The 25853-nt window shown below is 48.5% G+C and overlaps 3 protein-coding genes across 6 annotated transcripts in view; 1 reads left to right on the top strand and 2 right to left on the bottom strand.

Moving 5' to 3' along the window:
• The window catches only part of GABBR1 (gamma-aminobutyric acid type B receptor subunit 1), a 308383-nt gene that overhangs the window by 227452 nt on the left and 55078 nt on the right, over nucleotides 1–25853 (top strand). The window lies entirely within an intron of this gene.
• LOC128408926 (1-acyl-sn-glycerol-3-phosphate acyltransferase alpha-like) lies at nucleotides 538–9512 on the bottom strand. Its single transcript, XM_053378998.1, has 6 exons — nucleotides 8829–9512; nucleotides 5765–5898; nucleotides 4489–4664; nucleotides 2124–2222; nucleotides 1014–1086; nucleotides 538–849 (listed from the first exon to the last, which is right to left on the bottom strand). The coding sequence occupies exons 1-6, from the start codon at nucleotides 9188–9190 to the stop codon at nucleotides 662–664; spliced, it is 1032 nt and encodes a 343-aa protein (XP_053234973.1). The 5' UTR covers nucleotides 9191–9512; the 3' UTR covers nucleotides 538–661.
• LOC128408888 (zinc finger protein 345-like) lies at nucleotides 11413–24916 on the bottom strand. Of its 4 annotated transcripts, none has more exons than XM_053378911.1 (5): nucleotides 24509–24911; nucleotides 23919–23992; nucleotides 23010–23084; nucleotides 18406–18636; nucleotides 11413–16649 (listed from the first exon to the last, which is right to left on the bottom strand). In XM_053378911.1, exons 2-5 carry the CDS (start codon nucleotides 23950–23952, stop codon nucleotides 14749–14751), a joined length of 2241 nt encoding a protein of 746 aa, XP_053234886.1. In that variant the 5' UTR covers nucleotides 23953–23992; nucleotides 24509–24911; the 3' UTR covers nucleotides 11413–14748. The 4 variants fall into 4 exon arrangements, with proteins under 4 accessions (XP_053234886.1, XP_053234887.1, XP_053234889.1 ...); XM_053378912.1 differs by having other exon boundaries at nucleotides 23919–24034; XM_053378915.1 differs by lacking the exon at nucleotides 11413–16649 and adding an exon at nucleotides 20561–22332 and having other exon boundaries at nucleotides 18539–18636; nucleotides 24509–24916.

Here is a 25853-nt window from a genome sequence, read left to right on the forward strand (position 1 = left end):
TACCACTGTACATTTGAAACACATCCCCCCCACCTTTGGGCACTGTAGTTTTGTTAAGGTTACTGGGAATTGTAACACTGGGCAATTGTAACTCTGGGCAATTTTCTGATCTATATTATATATATAAGTGGTTACATGAAGTGCCCAGAATTCTTCGAGGGGAGAAAGGTGCTTTAAAGGCATACCCTCCAATATTTCTCTGATGAAAAGAGGGAATGGGACATCCCATTCCATAATGATAATTTTACTATTTATACCTCACACATCTTACTAGGCTGCTCCAGCCACTCTGGGCAGCTTCCAACATATAAAAAAATATATAAGAAAACATTAAACAAACTTCCCTATAGAGGATTGCCTTCAGATGGCTCGGGGGACAGATAACTCCATACCCTCCAACATTTCTCCAGTGAAAGTAGGAACATCCTAAGGAAAAGTGTGACATTCCGGAATCAAATCAGAAACCAGGATGGCCTCTCTAAATTAGGGACGTCACTGGAAAATAGGGACACTTGGAGGGTCTGCAAAGGTCAAAGCCTATGACCTTACAGATAGATTTCCTGGTCCATCAGGCGCACGCAAGCTAAGCCATGGAGGGCAGTTAGGCCGAGGCAGAGCTGGGGTAAATGTGAAGCCTAAGGGTGGGAATAAATGGGGTGGTTTATGAAGATACTTGGTGATTGGCAGCTTGGTCAGCATCTTCTTCAGTGACACCTTCCTGCTTCAGTGCTGAGATCTCATGGAAAATAGGGAGCATAGTCTCTCGCACGCGGTCTGCAAATTCTCGGACATCAGCTGTGCTCAGTCCCTCGGTCTTCATGGGCGGAAGGATCTGGATTGTCACTTCCCCTTGGAAGAAAAAAACAAAGGAAATGCTGTACCCCCTGCAAACGGAGCCCCCTTCCCCAGTCCAACTTAGGCAGCAAGCATGGAGTCTGGAAAAACGAGTTTGCTTCATAGTCTCAGGCCATGTCCCAGAACACTTCCCCATCCCATTTCTTTCCCACAGCTACCTGATGTGAATTTTTTAATTTTCTCGTTGAAGAACGTCCGATAGGAGGAAATCACCACAGGAATAATTGGCACCTGCGTGGACATAAGGCACATCAGCCACCAGTCAGATGGAAATTTACCTTTGCTGTAAATTGTCGGCAGCCTCAGAAGCTGCTTCCAAGGGAGTCCTGCTTTTTAATACTCTCACAGACTAAGCACACTTCCGGACAACCTGTTTGTTGACCGTTCACTTTGATTTGCTCACTGTGAGGTCCGCTGACACCACATCAAACAAGTGTTATCTCAAAGTTTCCACTGCATTTCCCCTGTCCTTATCACAAAAAGTTGTTGTTTGGGGGATTGGTGCTCCCTGCCTCCCTGCTTTTCATCTTTGGTGTTTTGTTGAACTTTTTTTTTTTTAGTCTCTTGTTTTACTGTTTTTTTAATGGGCCAGATTCAGTGAAGGAGTCCTGCTGGCAGAAGCCCACACAAAGGGCATATCTGCTCACAGGAGAGAGGAAAATGCTACAAATTAGATTGCTATAACAAAAAGGGGAGAAAAAACCCCTATGGAAAACCACACAGAAAAATATTGTGCCCTCTGGCGCCATCTGGTGTTGTGTGTTTATAACGCATTCAAAGCATTGTTTCTTTACTAAAGTCGCTGAGTCCAAAGACTTTGGCTAGTGCAATGGGGCTTTCCCCAGTGCCCCATCCCAAATTGGCATTAAGTGGAGTGTCAGAAGAATAGCACACAAGGGGGAGTGGTGGGGGAGGAGCTGTAGTGCTATGTGTTTTTAAAATACCCCTTTAAGATCGTTCCCTGCTTTGGGTATGCATCACTACATCAGCTCCTGGCAGGATTTGGAGAGTGTAATCTGTCCTGTGATTTGAAATTGATTACGCAACAAAATACCTTATACTGAACCTGAGGTGAATTTGCCTAATGGCAACAGCTGGCAGCCCTGTTTGGCTGACCTCAGTCCAACTGCAGCATATAAACTTTAAAAGTGGGACATGCTCCCAGCTCCTGGTCTTTTTAGCTTAGGATAGCCACTCAGAGAATGAGTCCACTATTAGTAAATTGAATGCAGGAAAAAACAAGAGGATTGGAAGCTGAATGATCTCACCTGGGCTTCCACAGCCAGAAGGAAGGCCTCATGTCTGGATGAGAGCAGACCAACGCTGTCATTGTCTCTAGTGCCTTCAGGGAACATGCAAATTCTCAGCTGGAGGGGAAAGAAAATACAGTGGTACCTCTGGTTACGTACTTAATTCATTCCGGAGGTCCGTTCTTAACCTGAAACTGTTCTTAACCTGAAGCACCACTTTAGCTAATGGGGCCTCCTGCTGCTGCTGCTGCACCACCGCAGCACAATTTCTGTTCTCATCCTGAAGCAAAGTTCTTAACCCAAGGTACTATTTCTGGGTTAGCGGAGTCTGTAACCTGAAGCGTATGTAACCTGAAGCGTATGTAACGTATACGCTTACAGTGTACTGTACCTTGGGTTACAGACGCTTCAGGTTACAGACTCCGCTAACCCAGAAATAGTACCTCGGGTTAAGAACTTTGCTTCAGGATGAGAACAGAAATTGTGTGGCGGCGGCAGCGGGAGGCCCCGTTAGCTAAAGTGGTACCTCAGATTAAGAACAGTTTCAGGTTAAGAACAGACCTCCAGAACGAATTAAGAACTTAACCTGAGGTACCACTGTACTGAAAGGATGTTCTAACATGAATTTTCTTTCACCTGGAACCAGAATACAGAAAAATCCAGTGGCTACAATTTAGTCTCTCCCTAATGTGATTTCTTCCAGTTAAGTTTTCATCTGCTCTGATACTGCAGAGGACTCAATACAGAAAACAAGACTTTTTTAAGCCTAGAAATAATGGCCTATATCCACCGCTTTTTTTCTTTTAAAATATTTAGGGGTATTCTCATTTTCATACTCATATTGAAATACTGCCCCTCAATGAGGCCAAACTTAGATTCACAAAACCTTTAGGGGTATGCATACCCCTGTGCCCCCCCAGAAAAAAAAGCACTGCCCATGTTATGTACTAAGCTTGGATCCTAGAACAATAGGCAGGCAGGATCCTAGAATGCAACAACCTGATTGGCCTGCAGGAGCAGCCCAATCAGGCCCCAGGAGGAAGTCAATCAGCCTATTAGGTCGGTAGGATCCTAGAATGCAACAAGTGATTGGCCTGCAGGAACAGCCCAATCAGGCCACAGTAGGGAAGCAAAATCAGCCAATCAGACGGGACCCATTGTGTAAATAATGTATATAAAGCCAGAGGTTGGGGGGAGGGTTTTATTCACTGTTTTACGAGCTGCAATAAAGAGCATGAAATCACTTGGCTTGGAAGGGTGTCTGTCTGTCTAGCTGTCTATCTACTGTATTTCATTTCCTCCAAGACATGCAAAGTGGCGTACAGGGTTGTCCTCCCACCAGTTGCCATTGGCAAGACAGGGCAACAATAAACGCTCACATAATCTGTCACAGGTATTGCTGCAGCTTGGCAGGATGGGCGAGGTGGCAGTGGGGTTGGCATGGTGTAAAAGTACCAGTGACTATATAGGATTGACTCTGCTGGTGCCTTCACTGAGCAGACATCACTGCCTCCTTGCCCCTCTCATGGAATCATAGAACCGAAGAGTTAGAAATGACCCCAAGGCTCATCTAGTCCAACTTCCTGCAATGCAGGAATTGCAGCTAAAGAACCTCCAACAGGTGGCCGTCCAAATTCTGCTTAAAAACCTCCAATGAAGGAGAGTTCACCTCAACGTTGCCGCACCCTCACCCCCCAAAGAGTCCATTCCACTGTTCCTGTCAGAAAGTCCTTTGTTTAGTCAGAATCTCCTTTCTTTTACAGTGGTACCTCAGGTTAAGAACTTAATTCATTCTGGAGGTCCGTTCTTAACCTGAAACTGTTCTTAATCTGAGGTACCACTTTAGCTAACAGGGCCTTGCGCCACTGCCGCATGATTTCTGTTCTCATCCTGAAGCAAAGTTCTTAACCCGATGTACAGTCATACCTCGGGTTACAGCCGCTTCAGGTTGTGTTTTTTTGGGTTACGGACCGCCGAAACCCGGAAGTACCTGAAAGAGTTACTTCTGGGTTTCGGCGGTCGCACATGCGCAGAAGTGCCAAATCGCAACCCGCGCATGCACAGACGCGGGTTACGAACGTGCATCCTGCATGGATCATGTTTGCAACCCAAGCATCCACTGTACTATTTCTGGGTTAGCAGAATCTGTAACCTGAAGCGTCTGTAACCTGAAGCTTCTGTAACCCGAGGAACCACTGTAATTTGAATCCAGTGGTTTGGCTCCTGCTGTCCGGAGCAGCAGAAAACAAGCTTGCTCTGTCTTGACAACCTTCAGATATTTGAAGATGGCTTACATATCACCTCACGGCCTTCTCTTCTCCAGGCTAAACCTTCCCAGCTCCCTCAACCATTTATCGCGAGAGTTATTTTCCCTGACACTCACGTTGTCACGGACCATCACGTCTGCTGCCTCCGATATGGAATTGGCGGATGTTTCTCTGTTCCGGCGGTCAACGAAAACGAAGCCGCTCAGCCAGCAGGCAAGGCCAACAGTAAGAAAGTGTAAGATCTCCCTTTTAACAATGAAGGTGCTTCTCTCCGGCAAGATCTGAAGCATCGCTGGGACAATTGAAAGACTGTCAAAATGAAGTCTGGCTGTGCAGTTCCTCCCACCCTTCCCTACAGCCCCTAGCGAGAGAGGTGATGTAATAATTAGATTTGGACTGGGTACCAAATCTTTGCTTAGCTGTGAAGCCACCGGGATTATCTTGGGTCCAACACACATCTTCTCTTGGCCTGGCCTACCTCACAGGGTGGTTGTGAAGATAAAAGTAGCCTGGGTTCCTTGGAGGGAGAGGGATGTGCGTGTTGTGTTTTATCTGCCTATTCACACACCTGGACGCAAGGAGTATAACCCTCACAATGCATAGCCCCTCTTTACTATGTTTATATAATGCTATTCATTATGGCCTATGGCCAGGATAAAATAAACTCTCCTATGAACAGAAAAGAGCTTGCACGTGATTTTTGTGACATTTTGGTGGGCCCAATAAGGGTATCTTGACGGCAATTATTAGAGGCCTTTCAAATCAGAGAATAATTAAAGAGTGGGATGGAGTGAAGGAATATATGAAAAAATATGGTTCCGGAACTGGAATATTAATAGATAACATGGAAAACATGCAGGGGTAAGCAAGGAAATAATCAAGAAATTAACTGAATAATGATTATAACAACACAACAAGACGGAAGAAGCAAAAGATTGAGATCACACATGAGTGAAGAGGAGTGGGGGGTATGGGGGAATTTGAAGTATTTATAATATAAAAATTTTAATATAAAATTTCTAACTGTGATGTATTTGTATACAGCAAAGAGAAATTTAGAGTAATTAGGTATATTTGATTTAGTTAATCATGTAACAGGTTTATGTTAGAAAATGAATATGGATTCTGAATTTGATGTTTGTAATTTTTCTTTTTTTCATTTTTGGCTTTGGATATTTTTTTTTAAGAGTATATTATGCCGGTAGTCCATGCCCTCCTACCAGTGGTGATCTGAAGATATTTTCTCTATCAGCAAATGTCTGCAGGGCAGGTAGTTACTCTCTGTGGCCCACTGCAATTTGGATGCCACAGGGCAATATGTGTAAAGCTGTAGGTGGGTCACTCCAGCCCTTCAAACTGGATGGGAGAAAGAGATTGAGGCAACCAACATACCCAGGATGTCCACATTGCATTGCTGATTGGCAACCACAACATACGGCACTTTCAGGTTCAAGTTCTGAGCGCCCTGCACCTTGAATTTGATGCCGAGGAAGTATTTCGCTGGCAGCAAGGCAAAGCGGAGGACTCTGAAACAAGGGAGCAAAACCAGAGGCGTTTCAGGAAGGTCAAAGGCGTTGAAGGACAGGAGCGAGAACTTTACAAGCAAGACAGTTGCCTGCTACAGCCTGTTCGGATGAAAGCTAGTACAGGCATACCTTGGTTTTTGAACAGCTTAGTTCTCGAATGTTTTACCTTGGAAGTCAAATGCCTTGTGACGCGAACGTTTTGGCTCCTGAACACCGCAAACCTGGAAGTGACTGTTCTGGTTTGTAAACTATTTTTGGAAGTCGAACGTCTGGCGGGGCTTCCGCAGCTTCCGATTGGCTGCAGGAGCTTCCTGCAGCCAATTAGAAGCCACGCTTTGGTTTCTGAACGTTTTGGAAGTCAAACAGACTTCCGGAACGTATTTTGTTCGACTTCCAAGGTACGACTGTATGGTGTAGTGCATGGGTAGGCAAACTAAGGCCCGGGGGGCAGATCCGGCTCAATTGCCTTCTAAATCCAACCCGCGGACAGTCCAGGAATCAGAGTGTTTTTACATGAGTAGAATGTGTGCTTTTATTTAAAATGCATCTCTGGGTTAGACTTGTCTGAAAGATCAGCGAGCCTCTTCAGCAAATGATCACTGGTGTCTCTACGAATCTCAGCATAAAAAGGACATCTAAAAATATATATGTTCAGGGCTTCCTATTTCCCCTAATGGGCAGGCGCAAAGTCTCTGTGCGTACGGGACTCTTCTGTAGGAGCCTTCCAGAACCTATGAGGGCAAGGCCGAGCTTCTAGCAAGAGTGAAATCCCTTCTTGCATTTCTGGATGCGAGGAAATAGAGATATGTTGCTGGAGTGGCTACGTATTTCCCATTTTCTATGATTTTATAATCAGGGACCCTCATCTCTGGGTTATTTGTGGGGCATAGGAATTTGTTCTCTTTTTTTTTCAAAATATAGTCTGGCCCCCCACAAGGTCTGTCTGAGGGACGGTGGACCGGCCCCCTGCTGAAAAAGTTTGCTGACCTCTGGACTGCTGCATCACAACTGGGGAGACCCAGGTTCAAATCCCTAGTTGGCCATGATGCTCATTTTGGCTACTTCACAGGGATGTCATGAAGATAACAAGAGGAGCATCTTGTAGACTGCCCTAAGCTTGGGGAGGGGGGGCAATAGAAAAAATGAAATAATCCAAGTGAGATGCACATAGCAGGCACAGGGCCCTTAGATCTGGATTGCAGGAAAGCCAAATGGTTAAAGCTCCCAATCAGACCTGAATAAGTCACAGCTGCCTCTCCTTGAAGCTGAAGGAATGTCATCTCCTCCAGCCTTTGATGAGTATCTTAAGTGTCAACAAACACTTTCCCAACCATGAAGCTCTCTTTCTTTCACAATCATGGGCAACCCAGTCAACAAAAGACTGCTTAGCAAAAAGGCACAACTCATTTCTGCTGTTTTCCCAACCGGCTGCTCTCCAAAGGTTTTGGACTACCATCCCCACCACCCCCAGTCACCATGTCCAATGGACCCTCCCTCCCTCCCTCAGCAGAGCTTGTCCCTGTGTGCTAGGGAATGTGAGGGTGGTTTGGTCTCCACCATTTTTCCACAAGGGGTTTTCTTGCTGTGGACAACCCTACTCCATACTGAGGGTGGGCGACCCTCTCAGTTCCAGTTTCTCTCATTTTGCCAGTCTGAAGTTTAGTTCTCCACCTTTCCAGCTTTTTTAAAAGTCCTCGCGAAATTTTTTAGAGTGAATTCCTCCTGGAGTGAAACAAGCTCCCCGCATCCCTACCTTTAGTGAAGAAGATCTTCTGTAGTGTGTGAAGGAGAGGCTTCACCTCCTGGACAGTGAGATAAAAAGGTAAAGGGACCCCTGACCATTAGGTCCAGTCGTGGCCGACTCTGGGGTTGTGGCGCTCATCTCGCTTTACTGGCCGAGGGAGCCGGCGTACAGCTTCCGGGTCATGTGGCCAGCATGACTAAGCCACTTCTGGTGAACCAGAGCAGCACACGGAAACACCGTTTACCTTCCCGCCGGAGCGGTACTTATTTATCTACGGTACTTGCACTTTGACATGCTTTTGAACTGCTAGGTTGGCAGGAGCAACGGAAGCTCACCCCGTCGTGAGGATTTGAACCGCCGACCTTCCGATCGGCAAGTCCTAGGCTCTGTGGAATGCAGCTGGGAAACAAGGTGGTTGGCAGACCAGCAGCAGCCATGGTCTATTTCTCTGGACCAGCAATAGGTTCAGACCCTCTAAACCAGGGTCTCCCAAACTTTGGTCTCCAGCTGATTTTGGACTACAATTCCCACCATCCCTGGCCACTGGTCCTATTAGCTGGGGATGATGGGAGTTGTAGTCCAAAAATAGCTGAAGACTCAATTTCGGTAAACCCTGCTCTAAACCCGTCTCATGGTTAAGAGGCTTCCTGATCAAGGAGATGTTTCTATAGATAATAGCAACACCCCTGCCTCAACCCCCTAGTCTAGCCTGGTGCATTCCTAGGCCACCCGCATGCTTTTTGCTAATAGATGCATTTCTATATGCACACTTTGCTGCAATGTATGCATTTCCACACACCTTACTTGTCTGTAGAACTGCATTGCAAAATCCATAAAAAGTAAATATCGAAGGATGGAGGTGTTTCAGTTCGCATATTGTTTTGGAAAGTGCAAATTCCGTAGGTTTGCCTTTAAAAGTGAACTGGATCGTGTCTCTAGAGTGGGGTGGGGGCCTAATTTCACAAAATGTGATAAGGCAGTTCTGCTGGATTTGGTCCCAACCTCACCCTCTCATACTGCTGAGCGTGGCTCTGGGCACCTGCCCCAAAGTCCCTGAAGGGCATCGCTACTTAAAAGCTCATTAGTTATTGGGCTGCTATAAAGGAGTCACATCGCACACTCTTGTGTGAGCACAGAGTCCTTAAAAACAAGATACAAAGCCACACGGCAGTAATAGATCACTCACCTCACATTTGACACTCTTCGTCCCCGGAGAGCTATAACAGGAAGTGCAAGGGAGGTCATATTGAACATCCAAATATTTAGGAAGCAAACCCTGAAATAATATCTGAAGGTATTGCTGTAATAATAGAGGAGCAGCCCTGCAAAGATGAACAGGAAGAAATTGGCCAGGCCAAGAGACTGGGCCATGTTGTCTTCTGCAGACGCTCCTAAGTCTGCGCACAGTTTGCCTCCAACATTTAAGGTTTCGGCATGGCTGGGCGTGGAAAGCACAGCAGAGAGAAACATGCTCAAACATGTACACTCCAGCAAGAGAGAACTCCCACTGTTCTTAATCACCATTCTTGGACTGCATGCAGGAATCATGAATACGTGGGCAGTGATGGCATGTATCTTTTGTGATAGAGAAGGAAGGAAGGAAGATTCCTCAGTCCACTCAAGACCACAGCAGAGGGCAGCTAAAAGGTTGCCATAAAAAGTGTCTTAAAAGTATCCACAGAAGGCTGCCATCTAAGTTTGCCAACTGTCTAGAAAAAAATTACTATAGTGATGGCCACCAACTTGACTTGATCCAGCAGTCTGTTCTTTTGTCTTTAACTAGCCTGGCCTACCCCTGTGCTTTTGTCACCAGATTGATCTAGTTATCAGAAAGTCAAGATGTTTGTCTTTATGGCAGGAAGGTAAGCAATATAATTAGCCTTGGTGTGGCCACATCTGCAGCACTTGTGCCGTAAGGAAGATCATGGAATAGAAAAAGGGCCTAGTGAAATTTGTTGGCATTCTTTCTTCAGTCCATCCTTGCTATCACTTGGGGAAAAGATCACATTGAGAGTGTGCCCTGCCTGGTGTGCTGCAGCAATGACCACCTGAGAGACCCATAGTTGTCATGGATATTGAAGTCACCCAGGATTACCATTTAGTGCCCCCCCCAATATCCCAGGGACTACCTGATCAGGAATGCAGCTGGGAAACAAGGTGGTTGGCAGACCAGCAGCAGCCATGGTCTATTTCTCTGGACCAGCAATAGGTTCAGACCCTCTAAACCAGGGTCTCCCAAACTTTGGTCTCCAGCTGATTTTGGACTACAATTCCCACCATCCCTGGCCACTGGTCCTATTAGCTGGGGATGATGGGAGTTGTAGTCCAAAAATAGCTGAAGACTCAATTTCGGTAAACCCTGCTCTAAACCCGTCTCATGGTTAAGAGGCTTCCTGATCAAGGAGATGTTTCTATAGATAATAGCAACACCCCTGCCTCAACCCCCTAGTCTAGCCTGGTGCAGTATGGAAAAAGCAAATGGGCACAGCTGGGTAAAAGCAGGCCCACCCAGCTCACTCACTTAAGTCTTAGCCAGATCAGCCTGCTCATCCACAAATCATGAATGAGCATGGTTTTATTATAGGCTGATCTGACATTCAGCAGCACCAGACCAGAGGGCTCTGCAGATACACCACCAATAACTTCCAGTGGACTGAGAATGCTGGAACAAGGAACGGAGGCCAAACACCTCATGTGGAACCAAATGGCAAAAAGGTTTTGGAGGGTCTGTGAACGCCATCTTGGTAGTCAAGATCACCCTGAGACTAATTGTTTTTTGCTGCAAGAATGAGCTCACCACATATGTTTGTGCTCTTACTTTGGTAAAAAGGTAAAGGACCCCTGGACGGTTAAGTCCTGTCAAAGGCAACTATGGGGTTGCGGTGCTCATGTCGCTTTCTGGCCGAGGAAACCGGCATTTGTCCACAGCTTTCTGGGTCATGTGGCCAGCAGGACTAAACCGCTTCTGGCGCAACGGGACACCGTGAAGGAAGCCAGAGCACATAGAAACGCTATTTACCTTCCCGCCACAGTGATACTTATTTATCTACTTGCACTGGTGTGCTTTCGAAATGCTAGATTGGCAGAAGCTAGGACAGAGCAACAGGAGCTAACCATTGTTGTGCAGCTTCAAACTGCCGACCTTCCAATCAGCAAGCCCAAGAGGCTCAGTGGTTTAGACCAGGCTTCCTCAACCTCGGCCCTCCAGATGTTTTCGGCCTACAACTCCCATGATCCCTAGCTAGTAGGACCAGTGGTCAGGGTTGATGGGAACTGTAGTCTCAAAACATCTGGAGGGCTGAGGTTGAGGAAGCCTGGTTTAGACGACAGCGCTCCCTGCATCCCTTTCACTCTTGCTTTGATGCTATGCTTATCTGCTGGCTTCAGATGCTGGGGCCTAGGGATGGGAGTTGTCAGCGCAGTTTGGAGGCCTGCTACCTATGTCTTTATAGACAGGTGGGCTTAATTAGCCACTGGACGTAATATATTTTCTGTATAATGCTTAACATATTAGTCTCTTGTGGAAAGTCATGGCGAATGCTTGCTGTTTCGGTGTTCGGCCCGAGTCTGTAAAAGTAGCAAGGTCTCTGGCATTGCATTTTAAGTGTGGACCTTCTCATAAATTAATCACTCTAGTGTTTCTGACATCCTTCTTTGAAACCTTTGACCAAACTTCTTTAAGGTTTTGGTGTGTGTGTTTTAACCTAACGTCAACATTTAAGCAAGCCTTTATGGATTTTCCGCTTCCTAAAAAAAAAAAAAATCCATCATTCCGTGTCTTCTCTTTTTATTTTCTTCACAGTTTAGAAATTCCACCCCTCCCCCGCAAAAAATCCCCAACCTCATCAGCATCAATAACAATAAAAAGTAGCCAGTTTTACACTCGATACAAAAACAAAAAACCAACACCACAAACAATAATATTAATAATACCAACAATAAAAAGGATGTTGTGTGTGTGTGAAAAGATGCTTGTCAACATTTTGATTTGCTGAAATGCACAATTCATGAGTACCACGAACTGTGAAGCCTTTTGAACTTGGTAGAATTGGGAAGCTTTTTCCCAGCGGAGATCTCTTAATGCAATGTACATAATTTTTTTTTTCTTTGCCCCAGATGCAGACAGCTTCAAGTCAACGGCAGTAATCTTCTCCAGGTTGGAGAGGGCAGAGATGTCTGGAGACAAGGCACATAATTTGCTACCTGCCTCTGTCCCTTCAGCAGCAAGCGGTCAAACACAATCCGTTGTATTTTTGGTCTCCGCCAGTATGAAAACCCTACAGACCCTTCCCACCCCTCCACCCCAAGCAGCACATCTTCCATGTTTCCTTTCTACAGATGCACCATAACATTAACAGCACCGAGTTGGTGATAACAGTGTGAGAGGTCTGCCTTTCCCAGCAGCACGAAGGGCCCCCCAAAAGCAAGAAAATACAAAGATAAAAGCGAAGCCAGTCTGGTGTTAGGAACACCAAGGAAGGCAAATCTACATTAAAGTGGTTTTGAACCGTCAGGGTGCCCCACCCCAGGAATTGTAGTTTGGCAAGGGTACTTTGTTACGAGAAATTTTCAGGAAAATTTAGGCTTTGGCCTGGTCTCCTCATGTGGTGGGGAAATGAGACTGAAGTGTGAGCTGTACCACTTCCTAAAAATACACACACAAAAACACAACTAGTGTATAAGGAGAAAGTTTCTAATTCACCTTTCCTTCTGTTGCATTCTAACAGCAAGAAATCCCTCAGATAGGTGTGCATTTTTTTAAAAAAAAACTGCGATTCCCCTCTCATAAACTGAAGCGTACAACCTCAGAACTCGACTATATTGCATGTTTTCTCTTCATGTTTTCTGCTCGTGTCAATGAGAACTTCCTTGGGGAGCAGAAAATGGCTACTAAAGCAATCCAAACCACTGAGGTAGATATTGCCAAACTGAAGAGGCATCAGATGCAGATGGTGGAAAGGCCAAAGGGAATGAGATACAGATGTGCTAACGGGTGCAATCATATGAAAACTTATCTGGGCTGAGGAAACCTGAAGCCTTCTAGAGGCTATTGGACTACAACTCCCATCGCCCACGATAAATTGGCCATGTTGGCTGGAGAGCTCATCGGAGTTGCAGTCCAACAGCCTCTGGAGGGCCACAAATTCCCCACCTCGCCTTACATGGAAGTAAGCCCACTGAACTCACTGCGGATTGTATCCAAGTAAATATGCATGGAATCAGGCGGGGTGAAGAAGAGAGATGAAGAGTTAGAGGTAGCAGAATTGGGGAAAGGAAGAGGCAGAAGACTGCAAATTGCAGAATAAAACCATCAGGGTAGACGCAGGATTATACAGCCCACCCCCCCCAGCAGCTGCGCCCTAATCCAGGGAGGTGTTTGACAATCTTTTAATCCAGATTAATCAGGTATATATATTTTTAATCCCAGTTTCTAAGACCCCCATCTACACGATACATTTAAGACAGTATCACACCACTTTAAACAATCATGGCTCTCTCCGCCCCCCCCAAAAAAGAATCATGGGAATTGTAGTTTGTTAAGGGTTCTGAGAGTTGTCAGGAGATCCCTATTCCCCTCTCAGACCTATGATTCCTAGAGTTGCTTAACAGTCAGTTGTCCTTTCCAGGACTCTGGAAATCTTAGTTCTGTGAGAGGAACAGGGGTCTCCTGATGACTCTCAACGCTTAACAAATTACAGTTCTCAGGTTCTTTTGGGGGAAACCTGTTTAAAAGGGTAGAATAGTCTTTTAAATGGATGGTGCAAACAGGGACCTTTTTCATGAAAGCTGAAGCTACTTAGAATCACTATTCCAGACTTCAAAAGGTAGCCTGAATATACGTTGACTGCCTTTTAACAAACCTTGGACTCACAGTCCTTTCTCCTGCCTTCCATGCTGCTTCTACATTATGGGACCTCTCTACGGTCTCGATTAATCCCGAGTATCACCCCTCCCGTTCTTTAAATGCAGTTTAGAATCATAGAAGAATCCAATCCTCCTCTTTTTCATGCTTAAAAAAACCCCTTGTGTGAATGAGTCATATGGGGCAAGCTCATCTGCATTAGGTTATGTCAACCATTGCCAATCTGGTGTCCTCCAGATATTTTGGACTACACTATCTTTTTGCTGGCTGGGGCTGATGGGAGTTGTAGTCCAAAACTTATGAAGATCACCAAGAAGGCTGGATTCATTCGTGAACAGGAGGAATGAGAAGTACAGGATGAAAGGGTGTGTGAGGAGAAGAGCTAGGGCGGCTAACTTTTGACCCTCCGGATGTGATTGAATTCCAGCTCCCATTAGGCCCCCACCCCTGCAGGAGACAGCCCACCATTTCACTAACTCGCTTTCATGATCACGGAGCCCCAAACACAACAGGATAGCTCAGCTGGCAGAGCAGCAGACTCTTAATCTCAGGGTCATGGGTTTGAATCTCACGTTGGGGAAAAAATTGGGCTGGATTAGATGACCCTCTTGGTCCTTTCCAACTACATAAACAGTGGTTCAACTTTTGCAGTCCTCCGTCCTTTCAGTCCACAGAGCAGTGTTCGTGCAGGAGGGTGGTGGGTCTGAAGTTCTGAATGGTCCCTCCTATTAAAAAGACCTTCACGTCAAGCCAAAGGCTGCTTGCAGACCATGCAACTTAAGACACTCAGGTGCAGAGGGGAAACTTCCTTCTCACAGTGCAGCCTCACTCGTCACTGGCTCCCTTCAGTGGCATCATTCATCGCAGGCAATGTAACCGCCAAGGGGAAGAAACTTGCCTGCGATGAGGGATGCTCACCAGGTGAGCAGATGATCCAGGTTCAAGCCAAAGCAATTGTAACGGGGCATGACGTGGTGCTAGTTTAACCAGGGAAGCAGAATGAGAACAGAGCTGGGATGAATGAGAGGCGGCCATTAGATGGAAAAGGAGAGCACCAAGCAGGAAATGGAGACATACCACACACCTGAAGCGCACACACCCCTCCGCGAAAAATCCTAGAATTGTCGTTTGCACACAGGGGGAGAGCTACAGTTCCCAGCACTCCTGACAAACTAGTTCTTAGGATTCTTTGGGGGGAAGCTTTCCACATACAGTGTGTGTACAGCTGTAGGACAGGCAGGATTTAGTTGATCAGAGATGAAGCCTGGGCCCCGCCGGGAGAAGGGGAAGAGAAGGACGAGTGGGAAAAGCCTCGAGAGGGAAAGGACAGAGACCAGGGCAGGTCCAAAGAAGGGATCGGGAGGGACGAGAGAGAAGAGGGGAAGGAAGGCAGGGCGGGCAGGGGCCCAGGTGAAGCGAAGGAGGCTGAGAAGGCCGAGGCGGGCAGGGGAGCGGCAGGTTTGGCAGGGCTGCCGGCCAGCAGGGTGGTGTGGGCCGTCCCGGCGCTGCCGGCCGAGGCCTTGCCGTTGCTGTGGGTGCGCTGGTGCCGGTTGAGGTGGGAGCTGCGGCTGAAGCACTTGCCGCAGATGCCGCACTTGTAGGGCTTCTCCCCGGTGTGGGTGCGCTGGTGGATGGTGAGCTCAGAGCGCTGGATGAAGGCCTTGCCGCACTCCCCGCAGGCGTAGGGCTTCTCCCCAAGGTGGGTGCGCTGGTGCGTCAGCAGGTTGGAGCTGACGCTGAAGCACTTGCCGCAGGCGTCGCAGCGGTACGGCTTCTCGCCCGTGTGCATGCGCCGGTGGATGGTCAAGTCCGACCTCTGGATGAAGGCCTTGCCGCAGTCGGCGCAGGAGAACGGCTTCTCCCCAGTGTGGATGCGCTGGTGCTTCACCAGCGCCGAGCGCTGGGCAAAAGCTTTCCCGCAATCCTCGCACTTGAAGGGCTTCTCGGCCGGCGGCTGCAGCGAGAGCGACGGCATTTTGCCCAGGCTCTTCCCGCAGTCCAGGCAGTGGCTGCTGCGCGTGAAGCGTCCCTTGGCACTGCCGCACAGAGGGTGTTTCAAACCCGCTTTGCTGCCCGCCCCAAGAAGGAACCCCTTGATGTGTTCTGGGCAGCGGTGGGCGGCCGCAGCAGCCGCCTGGGCTTGGTGGACCCTCTGGTGCCGGTCGAGATGGGAGCTGACGGAGAAGCCACGCCCGCACTGCGCGCAGGTGTAAGGGCGCTCGCCCGTGTGCACCCGCTGATGCCGCTCCAAGTCGGAGCGCTGGATGAAGCGCTTGCTGCAGTCGCCGCAGGGGAAAGGGCGCTCGCCCGTGTGGATGCGCTGGTGCTGCGCCAGGTTGGAGCTGCGGCTGAAGCGCTTGCCGCAGGCGCCACACTGGTAGGGGCGCTCCCCGGAGTGAGTCTTGCGGTGTTTGGAGAGCGCCGAGCGCTGCCCAAAACATTTCCCGCAATCGGGGCAGCGGTGGGCGGCCGGGGCGGTGGCTGCGGGGGGCTCCTCCTCCCGGAGGCCGTGGCGGTGGGTGCGGCGGTGGCGGTCGAGGTGGGAGCTGACGGAGAAGCGCTTGCCACAGTCGCAGCAGGCGTAGGGCCGCTCTCCCGTGTGCACCCGCTGGTGGCGCTCCAGGTCGGACTTCTGGGTGAAGGCCTTGCCGCAGGCGGCGCAGGGGAAGGGGCGCTCGCCCGTGTGCACCCGGCGGTGCTGAGCCAGGTTGGAGCTGCGGTTGAAGCGCTTGCCGCAAGCCGTGCACGGGTAGGGCTTCTCGCCCGAGTGGATCTTCTGGTGCTTGGCCAGGATGGAGCGCTGACGGAAACAGCGCCCGCACTCGCCGCATTGGTGAGGCCTCTCCGGGGTCGGGGTGCTGTGGCCTCGCCCGCTGCCGCTCGCATTGCTCTTCCCGCACTCCACGCACACTCCTGGCCTTTCCTGCCGGTCTTGGAGCTTCTTGGGAGCCTTGGCCTCCGGCGGACAGATCGCTGGCACTCGCGGCAGCTGCCCCTCCTCCAGGTCCAGCTGGCACCGACCACCGCTGGCTTCTTCCGCCTCGTCTGGGCTGTTGGATCTCCCCGTTGACGGGGAACCCGGCGGCTCTACCTTCTCCAGGCTGATTTCCCCCTGAAGTGGCTCCTCTTCCTTCTCCTCAGCGGCTGTCATTTCGTTGGGGGGGAAAGAGACAAGTTGTCATGGAGCTGTCAGTGTGGGGTGTATCTTCACTGTAGCAGTCAAATGCAACATTTCCTGTTTCCTAGAGTGGATACACAGGGGAGTGTAGCTCCAGACAGGGAGGACTTCCTGTCACACCTGGTCTGGAGCATCCTCCCCGTGTGTGACCAGGTAGATGGGCTTGACCCTAGAAGACCCTATAAACGGACTAGTCATGCAGCCATCTTCCTCTTTTGACCTTCTCATTTGGCCCTTTGCCTCTTTTGCTGCTCTTCGCTGGCTCTCAGCCAGCAGCACATGGCTCATCCTTACAGAGGTTGGAAGCCACAAGGTAGAAAGTCTGACGCCTAGCTCAGACGTCTTTTTCTCTACATCTGTAACTGTAACTACATGCTAAAGCCTGCCTTCAGGACCATACTGTGAACTGAATGGAAGTAAACTTTACCATTACTTTTTAAAGAAGACTGTCGTATCATTCTTGTTTTTAAGAGGGAACTAAAGGGGAAATTCAGGGACAAGGGTGGCACTGTGGGTTAAACCACAGAGCCTAGGACTTGCTGATCAGAAGGTCGGCGGTTCGAATCCCTGCGACGGGGTGAGCTCCTGTTGCTCGGTCCCTGCTCCTGCCCACCTAGCAGTTCGAAAGCACATAAAAGTGCAAGTAGATAAATAGGTACTGCTCCGGCGGGAAGGTAAAAGGCGTTTCCGTGCGCTGCTCTGGTTCGCCAGAAGCGGCTTAGTCATGTTGGCCACATGACCCGGAAGCTGTACGCCGGCTCCCTCGGCCAGTAAAGCGAGATGAGCGCCACAACCCCAGAGTCGGTCACGACTGGACCTAATGGTCAGGGGTCCCTTTACCTTTATAAAGGGGAAATTTACCAAGAACAATCCAATCTGGACAAGCCAAACTAAACTGCTCAACTTTTTTGATTCTAACTAATTCATGAACTTGTTTCTGGGAATGTGCTTTGCTACTATCTCACTAGCGTGAGTGAGGAAGGATAATATTTAATCAATATATCTTCTCCTGCTATCCACAACATTCCCACCATCAGGCAAGGAATGTCTGGAGTGAAGAATGACCTCTTTATCATCAGAAGTACGCTTACAAGTTAGGAAACGGCATGTCCATCAGTCTTAGGGATCTCAGCTACCCCTAGTTGTGCACCCAGTGCACCTCAACTGGTATATCTCCCTATCCGAGCTGCATGCAAGCAGGTGAAGACTACGCCTGCACATAGCCTGCCTCTGCTCCTCATATTTCACTCCTCTTCTGATCCTGGGGGACAGTGGGGCAGGAGAGGTGGGGGCAGGAAGAGAAGGTAAGGAAGCCAGTGTGGTGTAGTGATTAAGGCCTCAGACTAAGACCTAGGAGACCAGGGTTCAAATCCCCACTCGCCATTAAGCTCATTGCGTGACTTTGGGCCAGTCATTGTCTCTCGGCCTATCCTACCTCGCTGGGTTGTTGTGGAGCTTGATCTGAAAGGTGGAACCATCTATGTAAATGCAGTACATAAAAGATGATTAAACAGAAGTCGCTTGGAGACCCTTAGGGTGCGTGGTAAGTTCAATAAAGAATAATCAATCTATCAAGCAGGTTCAGGGGGAAGGCAGGAAGCCCAAGCTGGCCCTGCCAGAGGCTGGCAGCCTCACTGAGCTGAGTTTTGTTCTTATTTCTTAGGAGTTTCACACACACCCTGTTTTACCGGCACTGCAGCTCGTGCCACGAGCCGCGCCCACCTTCATCCTTGGGGCTTTTTGGCGCCTTCTTCCGGGCTTTCCGCTTCCCTTCCTGGCTCTGCTCCTTCACCAGCTCCCGCAACATCTTCTCCACCTGGTTCCTGCCGGCTGTCTGCAGAATGAGGCCAAGCTGCCGGCGGAGGTCGGCATTCATCCCACTTTCGCTGGGGCCAGCTGCCGTTGAATCGTGCATCGGGGTCTGTTCTGCTTGGCCCTGATCGGGCTCCACGTCTGCACCATGGGGGGACAAAATGGGACGCTGATCAGACTGGGGTGCCCAGTCAGGGCTGCCAACCAAACAGGACCATGTCTTAATGGCGGGTTGATATACAGGAAAGGAGCTTTTTACAGCATGGAGGTGAACAATGGTTAACATCTGTGCACCAAGCCACTTTTAAAAAGCACAGTTACAGACGGCGACTTAAAAATAGGCAAAACTGTCCCCAGCGTCAGCCTGGAGCAAGACCAAACCAACAGAATAATGGGGAGTTCTTGCTCATTCTTGCCGTAATACAGTGGTACCTCGGGTTAAGAACTTAAATTTGTTCTTAGCCTGAAACTGTTCTTAACCTGAGGTACCGCTTTAGCGGGGCCTCCCGCTGCAGCTGCACGATTTCTGTTCTCATCCTGAAGCAAAGTTCTTAACCTGAGGTACTATTTCTGGGTTAGCGGCGTCTGTAACCTGAAGCGTCTGTAACCCGAGGTAAGGTAAAGGTAAAGGTACCCCTGCCCGTACGGGCCAGTCGTGTCCGACTCTAGGGTTGCGCGCTCATCTCGCTCAAGAGGCCGGGAGCCAGCGCTGTCCAGAGACACTTCCGGGTCACGTGGCCAGCGTGACGAAGCGGCATCTGGCGAGCCAGCGCCGCACACGGAAACGCCGTTTACCTTCCCGCTATAAAGCGGTACCTATTTATCTACTTGCACTTAGGGGTGCTTTCGAACTGCTAGGTGGGCAGGAGCTGGGACCGAACGACGGGAGCTCACCCCGCCGCGGGGATTCGAACCGCCGACCTTGCGATCAGCAAGTCCTAGGCACTGAGGTTTTACCCACAGCGCCACCCGAGGTACCACTGTATTAAACTGGTACAGCTCCCATGCCAATGAACAGACCTGAATTTTCTTTTCTTTTTTATTTAAGAATCAAATAAAATCCACCCTTCTGTTTTAGGATCAGCGCTGCTGATTGATATATATATATATATATATAGAGAGAGAGAGAGAGAGAGAGAGAGAGAGAGAGAGAGAGGTTTTTTTATTTTTTAAAAATAGCAGAATAAAATAGTAAACACAATAGAAACAGAGTCAGATAAAGCAGGTGAAAGCAGCTCAAAAGCAAGGGCACAGATGCTTAAAAAAAAGAGTCTGGTGTGCAGGTGGATTAGCAAAACAAAAGGGCTTTCAAGACAGGTCATTTTCTTCTGCATTCTGCAATATAACACTGACACAAAAATAGCATATAAGTGGTGGGTTCATGCTGGACTGTGCAAACATCATCCTGCTTATTTATTGATTTAAGTATTAGATTTATAACTAGTTGTTCTGCAACACTTCCCCAAGATTACTGCATTACAGTGGAACCTCGATTTTTGAACGTAATCCATTCCGGAAGACCATTTGGGTTCGGAAACCGAGGCGCAGTTTCCCATAGAAAGCAATGCAAAATGAATCAATCTGTTCCAGACCTTTAAAATCTCCACCCCCATCGTTCTGCTCGGACGCTGAGGTCCAGCGCCGAGGGCCTTCTGGCAGTTCCCCCGCTAGGAGAATCCAAGTTACAGGGAACCAGGCAGAGGGCCTTCTCGGTAGTGGCGCTCGCCCTGTGGAACGCCCTCCCACCAGATGTCAAAGAGATAAACAACTACCTGACATTCAGAAGACATCTTAAGGCAGCCCTGTTCAGGGAAGTTTTTAATGTGTGACATCTTAGTTTATTTTTGGCCTTTGTGGAAGCCTCCCAGAGTGGCTAGGGAAACCCAGCCAGATGGGCGGGGTACAAATAATAAATTATTATTATTATTATTACCCCTAATACAGCAATTTAACTTGGATTTTACTATCTAATGATACACAATGAAAGCAATCAACACATTAAACTGTATTGTAAAAGCAATAATAAATAAACACAACGCAGATGATAAACGTAAATTTTTCTTACCTGCAATGATGGGGTTTTTTGGGGGGGGTCCTGCTTCAAAAATCACTGTGGGTTACTCCTCTCCTGCGTTTCCTTGATTTTTTTTACACCACTGACACCTGGTTCAGACTCACTGGATCTTTTCCTCGCTAACCATTTTACAATGGACATCTGCTCTTCTTCCCGACGTTTCAAAATTTGTCTGAAGTGAGACATCGCATGATCATTGAAAGTGCTCGTGGCGTGACTCACGGCAGCTTTATCGGGGTGATATTTTTCAACAAAAACTTGCAGATCAGCCCATTTTGCACACATGTCTTCGATCAGTGCTGTAGGAACACTTTCTCTTCTCTCCTCCTCCTGCAAAAACAATTCCTCAGCTGCCGCTTGTTGTTGCTCCATCAGTACGTTTCGAAGTTCTTCTGCGGTGAGTTCCGTCTTGTGCTCCTCCACTAACTCCTCCACATCATCCCGACTCACTTCCAAGCCCATGGACTTCCCCAGAGACACAATATCCTCAACAATAAGAGCATCCTCTTCAACGTCCTCAGGTACGCGGTCCGGGACAGCTTCTGGCCACAATTTCTTCCAGGCTGACTTCAGTGTTCTTTGAGACACGTCCCTCCATGCTTTGTCTATGAGATGTAAGCCATGTAGGATACTGAAATGGTTCTTCCAGAACTCCCTGAGGGTTAGGCCTGTGTCGGAGGTCACCTCAAAGCACCTTTGGAACAGGGCTCGGTTGTAAAGCTTCTTAAAATTAGATATGACCTGCTGGTCCATGGGCTGGATGAGCGAAGTCGTGTTGGGCGGCAAAAACTTTACACTGATAAAGCTGAACTCTTCCACCAACTCGCCTTCCAAGCTTGGAGGGTGAGCCGGGGCGTTATCCACAAGAAGCAGGCACTTCATGGGAAGATGTTTGTCTCGCAGGTATTTTTTCACACTTGGCCCAAACACTTCATGAACCCACTCGATAAAAAACTGCCTGGTTACCCAAGCTTTGCTGTTTGCCCTCCACATCACATGCAATTTGCTTCTCATGACGTTGTTTTTCTTAAATACCCTGGGGTTCACAGAATGGTAGACCAGCAACGGCTTCAACTTAAAATCTCCACTCGCATTCGCACAAAATAAAAGGGTAAGTCTGTCTTTCATGGGCTTGTGCCCTGGCCATAATTCCTCCTCCTTTCTTATGTAGGTCCTCTTTGGCATTCTTTTCCAAAAGAGGCCTGTCTCATCACAGTTGAAAACTTGCTGCGGAAGGAAACCCTCGGCCTTAACGTAATCTTTAAATTCCAAAACAAATCGGTCGGCATTTTCTTTGTCGGCAGCTTTGCCGTGTCTCACCACGCTGTGAATGCCACTCCTCCTCTTAAAATTATCAAGCCACCCACGACTTGCCTTAAAAATACAACTCTCAGCACTTGTTCCAGGGGTGTTTTGGGTGAGGTCGGCATGCAACTGTAAAGCTTTTTCACAAATTATGTTCTCAGAAATGTGGTCACCGGCCAACAGTTTTTCATTTATCCATATGGTAAGCCATTTTTCCACTTCTTCAATTGTCTGTGTTCTTTGTCTTGCAAGTGTTTCAACGCCTCTTGCGACATCGGCTCCTCCAACGGCTCCTTTATTTTTTAAGATGCTACCAATTGTAGATTCGGCCATACCAAACTGCGTTGTCGGACGACATACAGGGACACCACTTGCGCGTTTGGAAATATTTTCCTTCTCCACCGCTGTTGTTGTTCTGTCCATGGTTCTCTTGGCTTCTTCGCAGCTTCTTTCCATTTCTCACACCACACCAAATAAGCATAAAATAAAATAAAAATAAAATAAGCCAAATACTGTGGTACCTCGGTTTTCTCACACCAAATCAGCATAAAATAAAATAAGCCAAATCATAAGCCAAATCATAATAAGCCAACTACATAGCGCCAAATATCATCTCCATTTTCCGCGGTTGCTCAGGATGCAACAGCCGACACTCAGCGGAGGCCACGTGGCACGTTCGATTTCCGAAGCGCGTTCGAAAACCAAAGCATGTACTTCCAGGTTTTCGACGTCCGAAAACCGAATTGTTCGGCAGCCGAGACGTTCGAAAACCAAGGTTTGACTGTGTTCCCTTCCAGAGGGGCACTCTTGCAGTACATGATGTGTGTTACGGCTAGGTGACATATCGCCGAAGGCCAGTTTGAAGCCGGTATCGTGAGATTGGCTTCCTAATTTTGACCTGGCAATATATCGCGCATCATGGTACTTGTTTGCATGTGTGCGTGCTATGCAAAAATCACGACGCAGGAAAAAAAGACACGTGAAGCCAGCCAATTCCTCCACATAGCTCCATCCTTATTTCAGACTTCGTGATCTATCGGTATATTGCGGTGTTTTGCTGGTGATTATTTTTTTTGCGATGCTGAAAAGCAGGTATCGCGCAGCCCTAGGGGTGGGTGGGCAGGTGCCAACTTACCAGGCACAAGTCCTCTTCTCCTGTGGGACTCAGCGAAAGCTGTAATCCGGGGCCAACTGATGGCGATCTCCTCCGCTGTGGAGACAGAAACAGAAGGGGCAAGTCAGAGGAAGTTGAGAGATGCTCCCAAGATTAGAGCAGCGCATTAAGGGATCAGTCCAGGGCTAAGTTCTTTGGAGACAGTGGCCATATGGCCTAGTTTGTGGAGCACAAGCTATGCATGCCTAGGGCTGCCATATGCCTTAGGCCCAACAACTTTCAGGGAGTCCTGGTTTTTACTTTCTGCAGTATGGCAACCCTATGCATGCAGAGGTTCCTGGGTCCAAGCCCTGGCATGCCTAGTTAAGTGGGTCCCATAGCAGGATGTAGGGAAGAGCTTCTGTTAGAAGCAGTAGAATGCACTGCTAGCCAAAACAGAGGATAGAGTCTTTGGATTTTCCTTTAGATAGATGGTTCGGTCAAGTAATGTTTATTCTCATCTCTGAGAAACTGACTTACAAAGTATTATAAATTAAGGACATATCAAGGTGCAGCAAAACCTATGCATTTTGCCTCCATTTGGCAACCGTTTGTTACTTATACAATAGGCCAAGCACAGGGGTGGCAAGTCTCGATGAAATATGGCTATATTTGGCATATTTCATAGAATCGTATGCTCTTGAAATGCAGGAATCTCAGCTAAAGCATCTGACAGATGACCATCCTTCCACAATCTGGTACCTTCCAGATATTTTGGACTATAGTTCCCATCAGTCCCAGCCAGCAAGCCAAGTATTTGGGACTGATGGGACTTATAGCCCACAGCATCAGAGAAGGATGGGAGACACTAGGTTGGGGTAAGATGGTGTAGACAGTATGTCAGCATCTTGATATCTAACAAAAAAAAAAAGCATGGAAATGGCTACTTACCCAGTGAGATGACGTTGTCGTAGTTCTCCTGCATGATTTTGGTCACCAGGCGCTTCAGCAGATGTGGGAAACCCCTGAAACGACAACCGTCCTCCGCATTTAAAGATGTGGTAGGACTGAGGAATGAATGCAGAGGAGTTAATCAGGTTCCTCTAGGCCTAGGGCTTGGGGGAGAGGCGGTCTTTGTAAGATGAGAGACCAAGGGGCAGAGGGGCTGGTTGGTACACGACTTGTCAGAACCCAAAGACTCAAATCCCAACATTTTGTTTATTTCTTTTATATCATTATTGGCATTCATATCCAAGGAGCTCCTGGCAGCGTATGTGTTTTATTGTTGTTAGCCGCTCTTCGGCTGGGAAGGGCGGGATATAAAATAAAATATTATTATTATTATGTGGTTCTCTTCCTTCCCTGTTTAGTCTCACAACAACAGCCCTGCGGAGTAGGCCAGGCTGAGAGAGACAGGGAGTGTCCCCAAGTCACCCAGCAAGACTCGGGGCCCCTAGGAACTGGCTCCTACGTCTATGACTTCAGACAGAGGCCTGGCCCTCTTCCAACCTTTCAGCGCCATTGAATTGTAGGGGACTTACTCTCAAATGAAGTGCGGGGAGAGACTGCAGCCCGGCTCCATCCCTGCCGATTCTGCTCCCGCCCTTTCGGAGCCTCTCTCCGGAGAGATTGCAAGCGTGGCTTGCTTGCTTGCTTCTTTCTCGGGCTCAGCCTTGCTTTGCAATGCCCTGCAGTTTCCAGTTGCTGCTCTGGAATTAATAGTGAAAAGACCCCGGGGCTGCCTGCTCCTCCTCCACCTCTCCCGGAGCGGAGTAGTGGCGGCGTTTGCGGCCCGATCTAGCCTCCCACTCCTGGGATCGGGTTGCAAAGTGGGCCGTGCGGGCAGCTTCCGCTGCAGCGTGCAGGGGGCGGGGTGGGGAGGCCTCACGGACGCCCAGGTCACTATGGATGCAGCAGCTGCCGCTTGCTGACCCAGGAAGCTCAACCCCGATGCAGCCGGAGGAAAGGAGGGGAGAAGACAGCAGCCTCCATGGCTGAGAAGCAGCCGCCGGAGCCCTCTGCTGGATCCTCAGAAAGGATCAGGATTCAGGACCTGTAAGGGGCAACCGTAGTGATGTATGGAAGTGAGAGCTGGACCATAAAGAAGGCTGATCGCCTAATAATCATCATCATCATTTATTATTTATACCCCGCCCATCTGGCTGGGTCCCCCCAGCCACTCTGGGCGGCTTCCAACAAAACACTAAAATACAATAACCTATTAAACATTAAAAACTTCCCTAAACAAGGCTGCCTTTAGATGTCTTCTAAAAGTTTGGTAGTTATTTTTCTGTTTGACATCTGGTGGGAGGGCGTTCCACAGGGTGGGTGCCACTACTGAGAAGGCCCTCTACCTGGTTCCCTGTAACTTGGCTTCTCGAAGCGAGGGAACCGCCAGAAGGCCCTCAGCACTGGACCTCTGTGTCCAGGCTGAACAATGGGGGTGGAGACGCTCCTTCGAAGAATTGATGCTTTTGAATTATGGTGCTGGAGGAGACTCTTGAGAGTCCCATGGACTGCAAGAAGATCAAACCTATCCATTCTGAAGAAAATCAGCCCTGAGTGCTCACTCAGCGTCCAGGCTGAACAATGGGGGTGGAGACGCTCCTTCGAAGAATTGATGCTTTTGAATTATGGTGCTGGAGGAGACTCTTGAGAGTCCCATGGACTGCAAGAAGATCAAACCTCTCCATTCTGAAGGAAATCATCTCTGAGTGCTCACTGGAAGGACAGATCCTGAAGCTGAGGCTCCAATACTTTGGCCACCTCATGAGAAGAGAAGACTCCCTGGAAAAGACCCTGATGTTGGGAAAGATGGAGGGCACAAGGAGAAGGGGATGACAGAGGACGAGATGGTTGGACAGTGTTCTCGAAGCTACCAGCATG

The sequence above is a fragment of the Podarcis raffonei genome, chromosome 2 (assembly GCF_027172205.1).
Source record: "Podarcis raffonei isolate rPodRaf1 chromosome 2, rPodRaf1.pri, whole genome shotgun sequence".
Taxonomy (NCBI): domain Eukaryota; kingdom Metazoa; phylum Chordata; class Lepidosauria; order Squamata; family Lacertidae; genus Podarcis; species Podarcis raffonei.

Bases quoted from the DNA above. Each gene is read 5' to 3' on its own strand.
- LOC128408926 (XM_053378998.1), bottom strand. From the start codon at position 9,190: ATGATTCCTGCATGCAGTCCAAGAATGGTGATTAAGAACAGTGGGAGT. The intron at 5,899-8,828 runs GTGAGTGATCTA...CCCTTGTTTCAG, and splicing joins CGAAGAGTGTCAAATGTGAG to AGTCCTCCGCTTTGCCTTGC. The intron at 4,665-5,764 runs GTATGTTGGTTG...CAATTGTCCCAG, and splicing joins ATGCAATGTGGACATCCTGG to CGATGCTTCAGATCTTGCCG.
- LOC128408888 (XM_053378911.1), bottom strand. From the start codon at position 23,952: ATGCAGGAGAACTACGACAACGTCATCTCACTGG. The intron at 18,637-23,009 runs GTAAGTTGGCAC...CCCATGGTGCAG, and splicing joins GAGAAGAGGACTTGTGCCTG to ACGTGGAGCCCGATCAGGGC. The intron at 16,650-18,405 runs GTGGGCGCGGCT...ACGAAATGACAG, and splicing joins AAAAAGCCCCAAGGATGAAG to CCGCTGAGGAGAAGGAAGAG.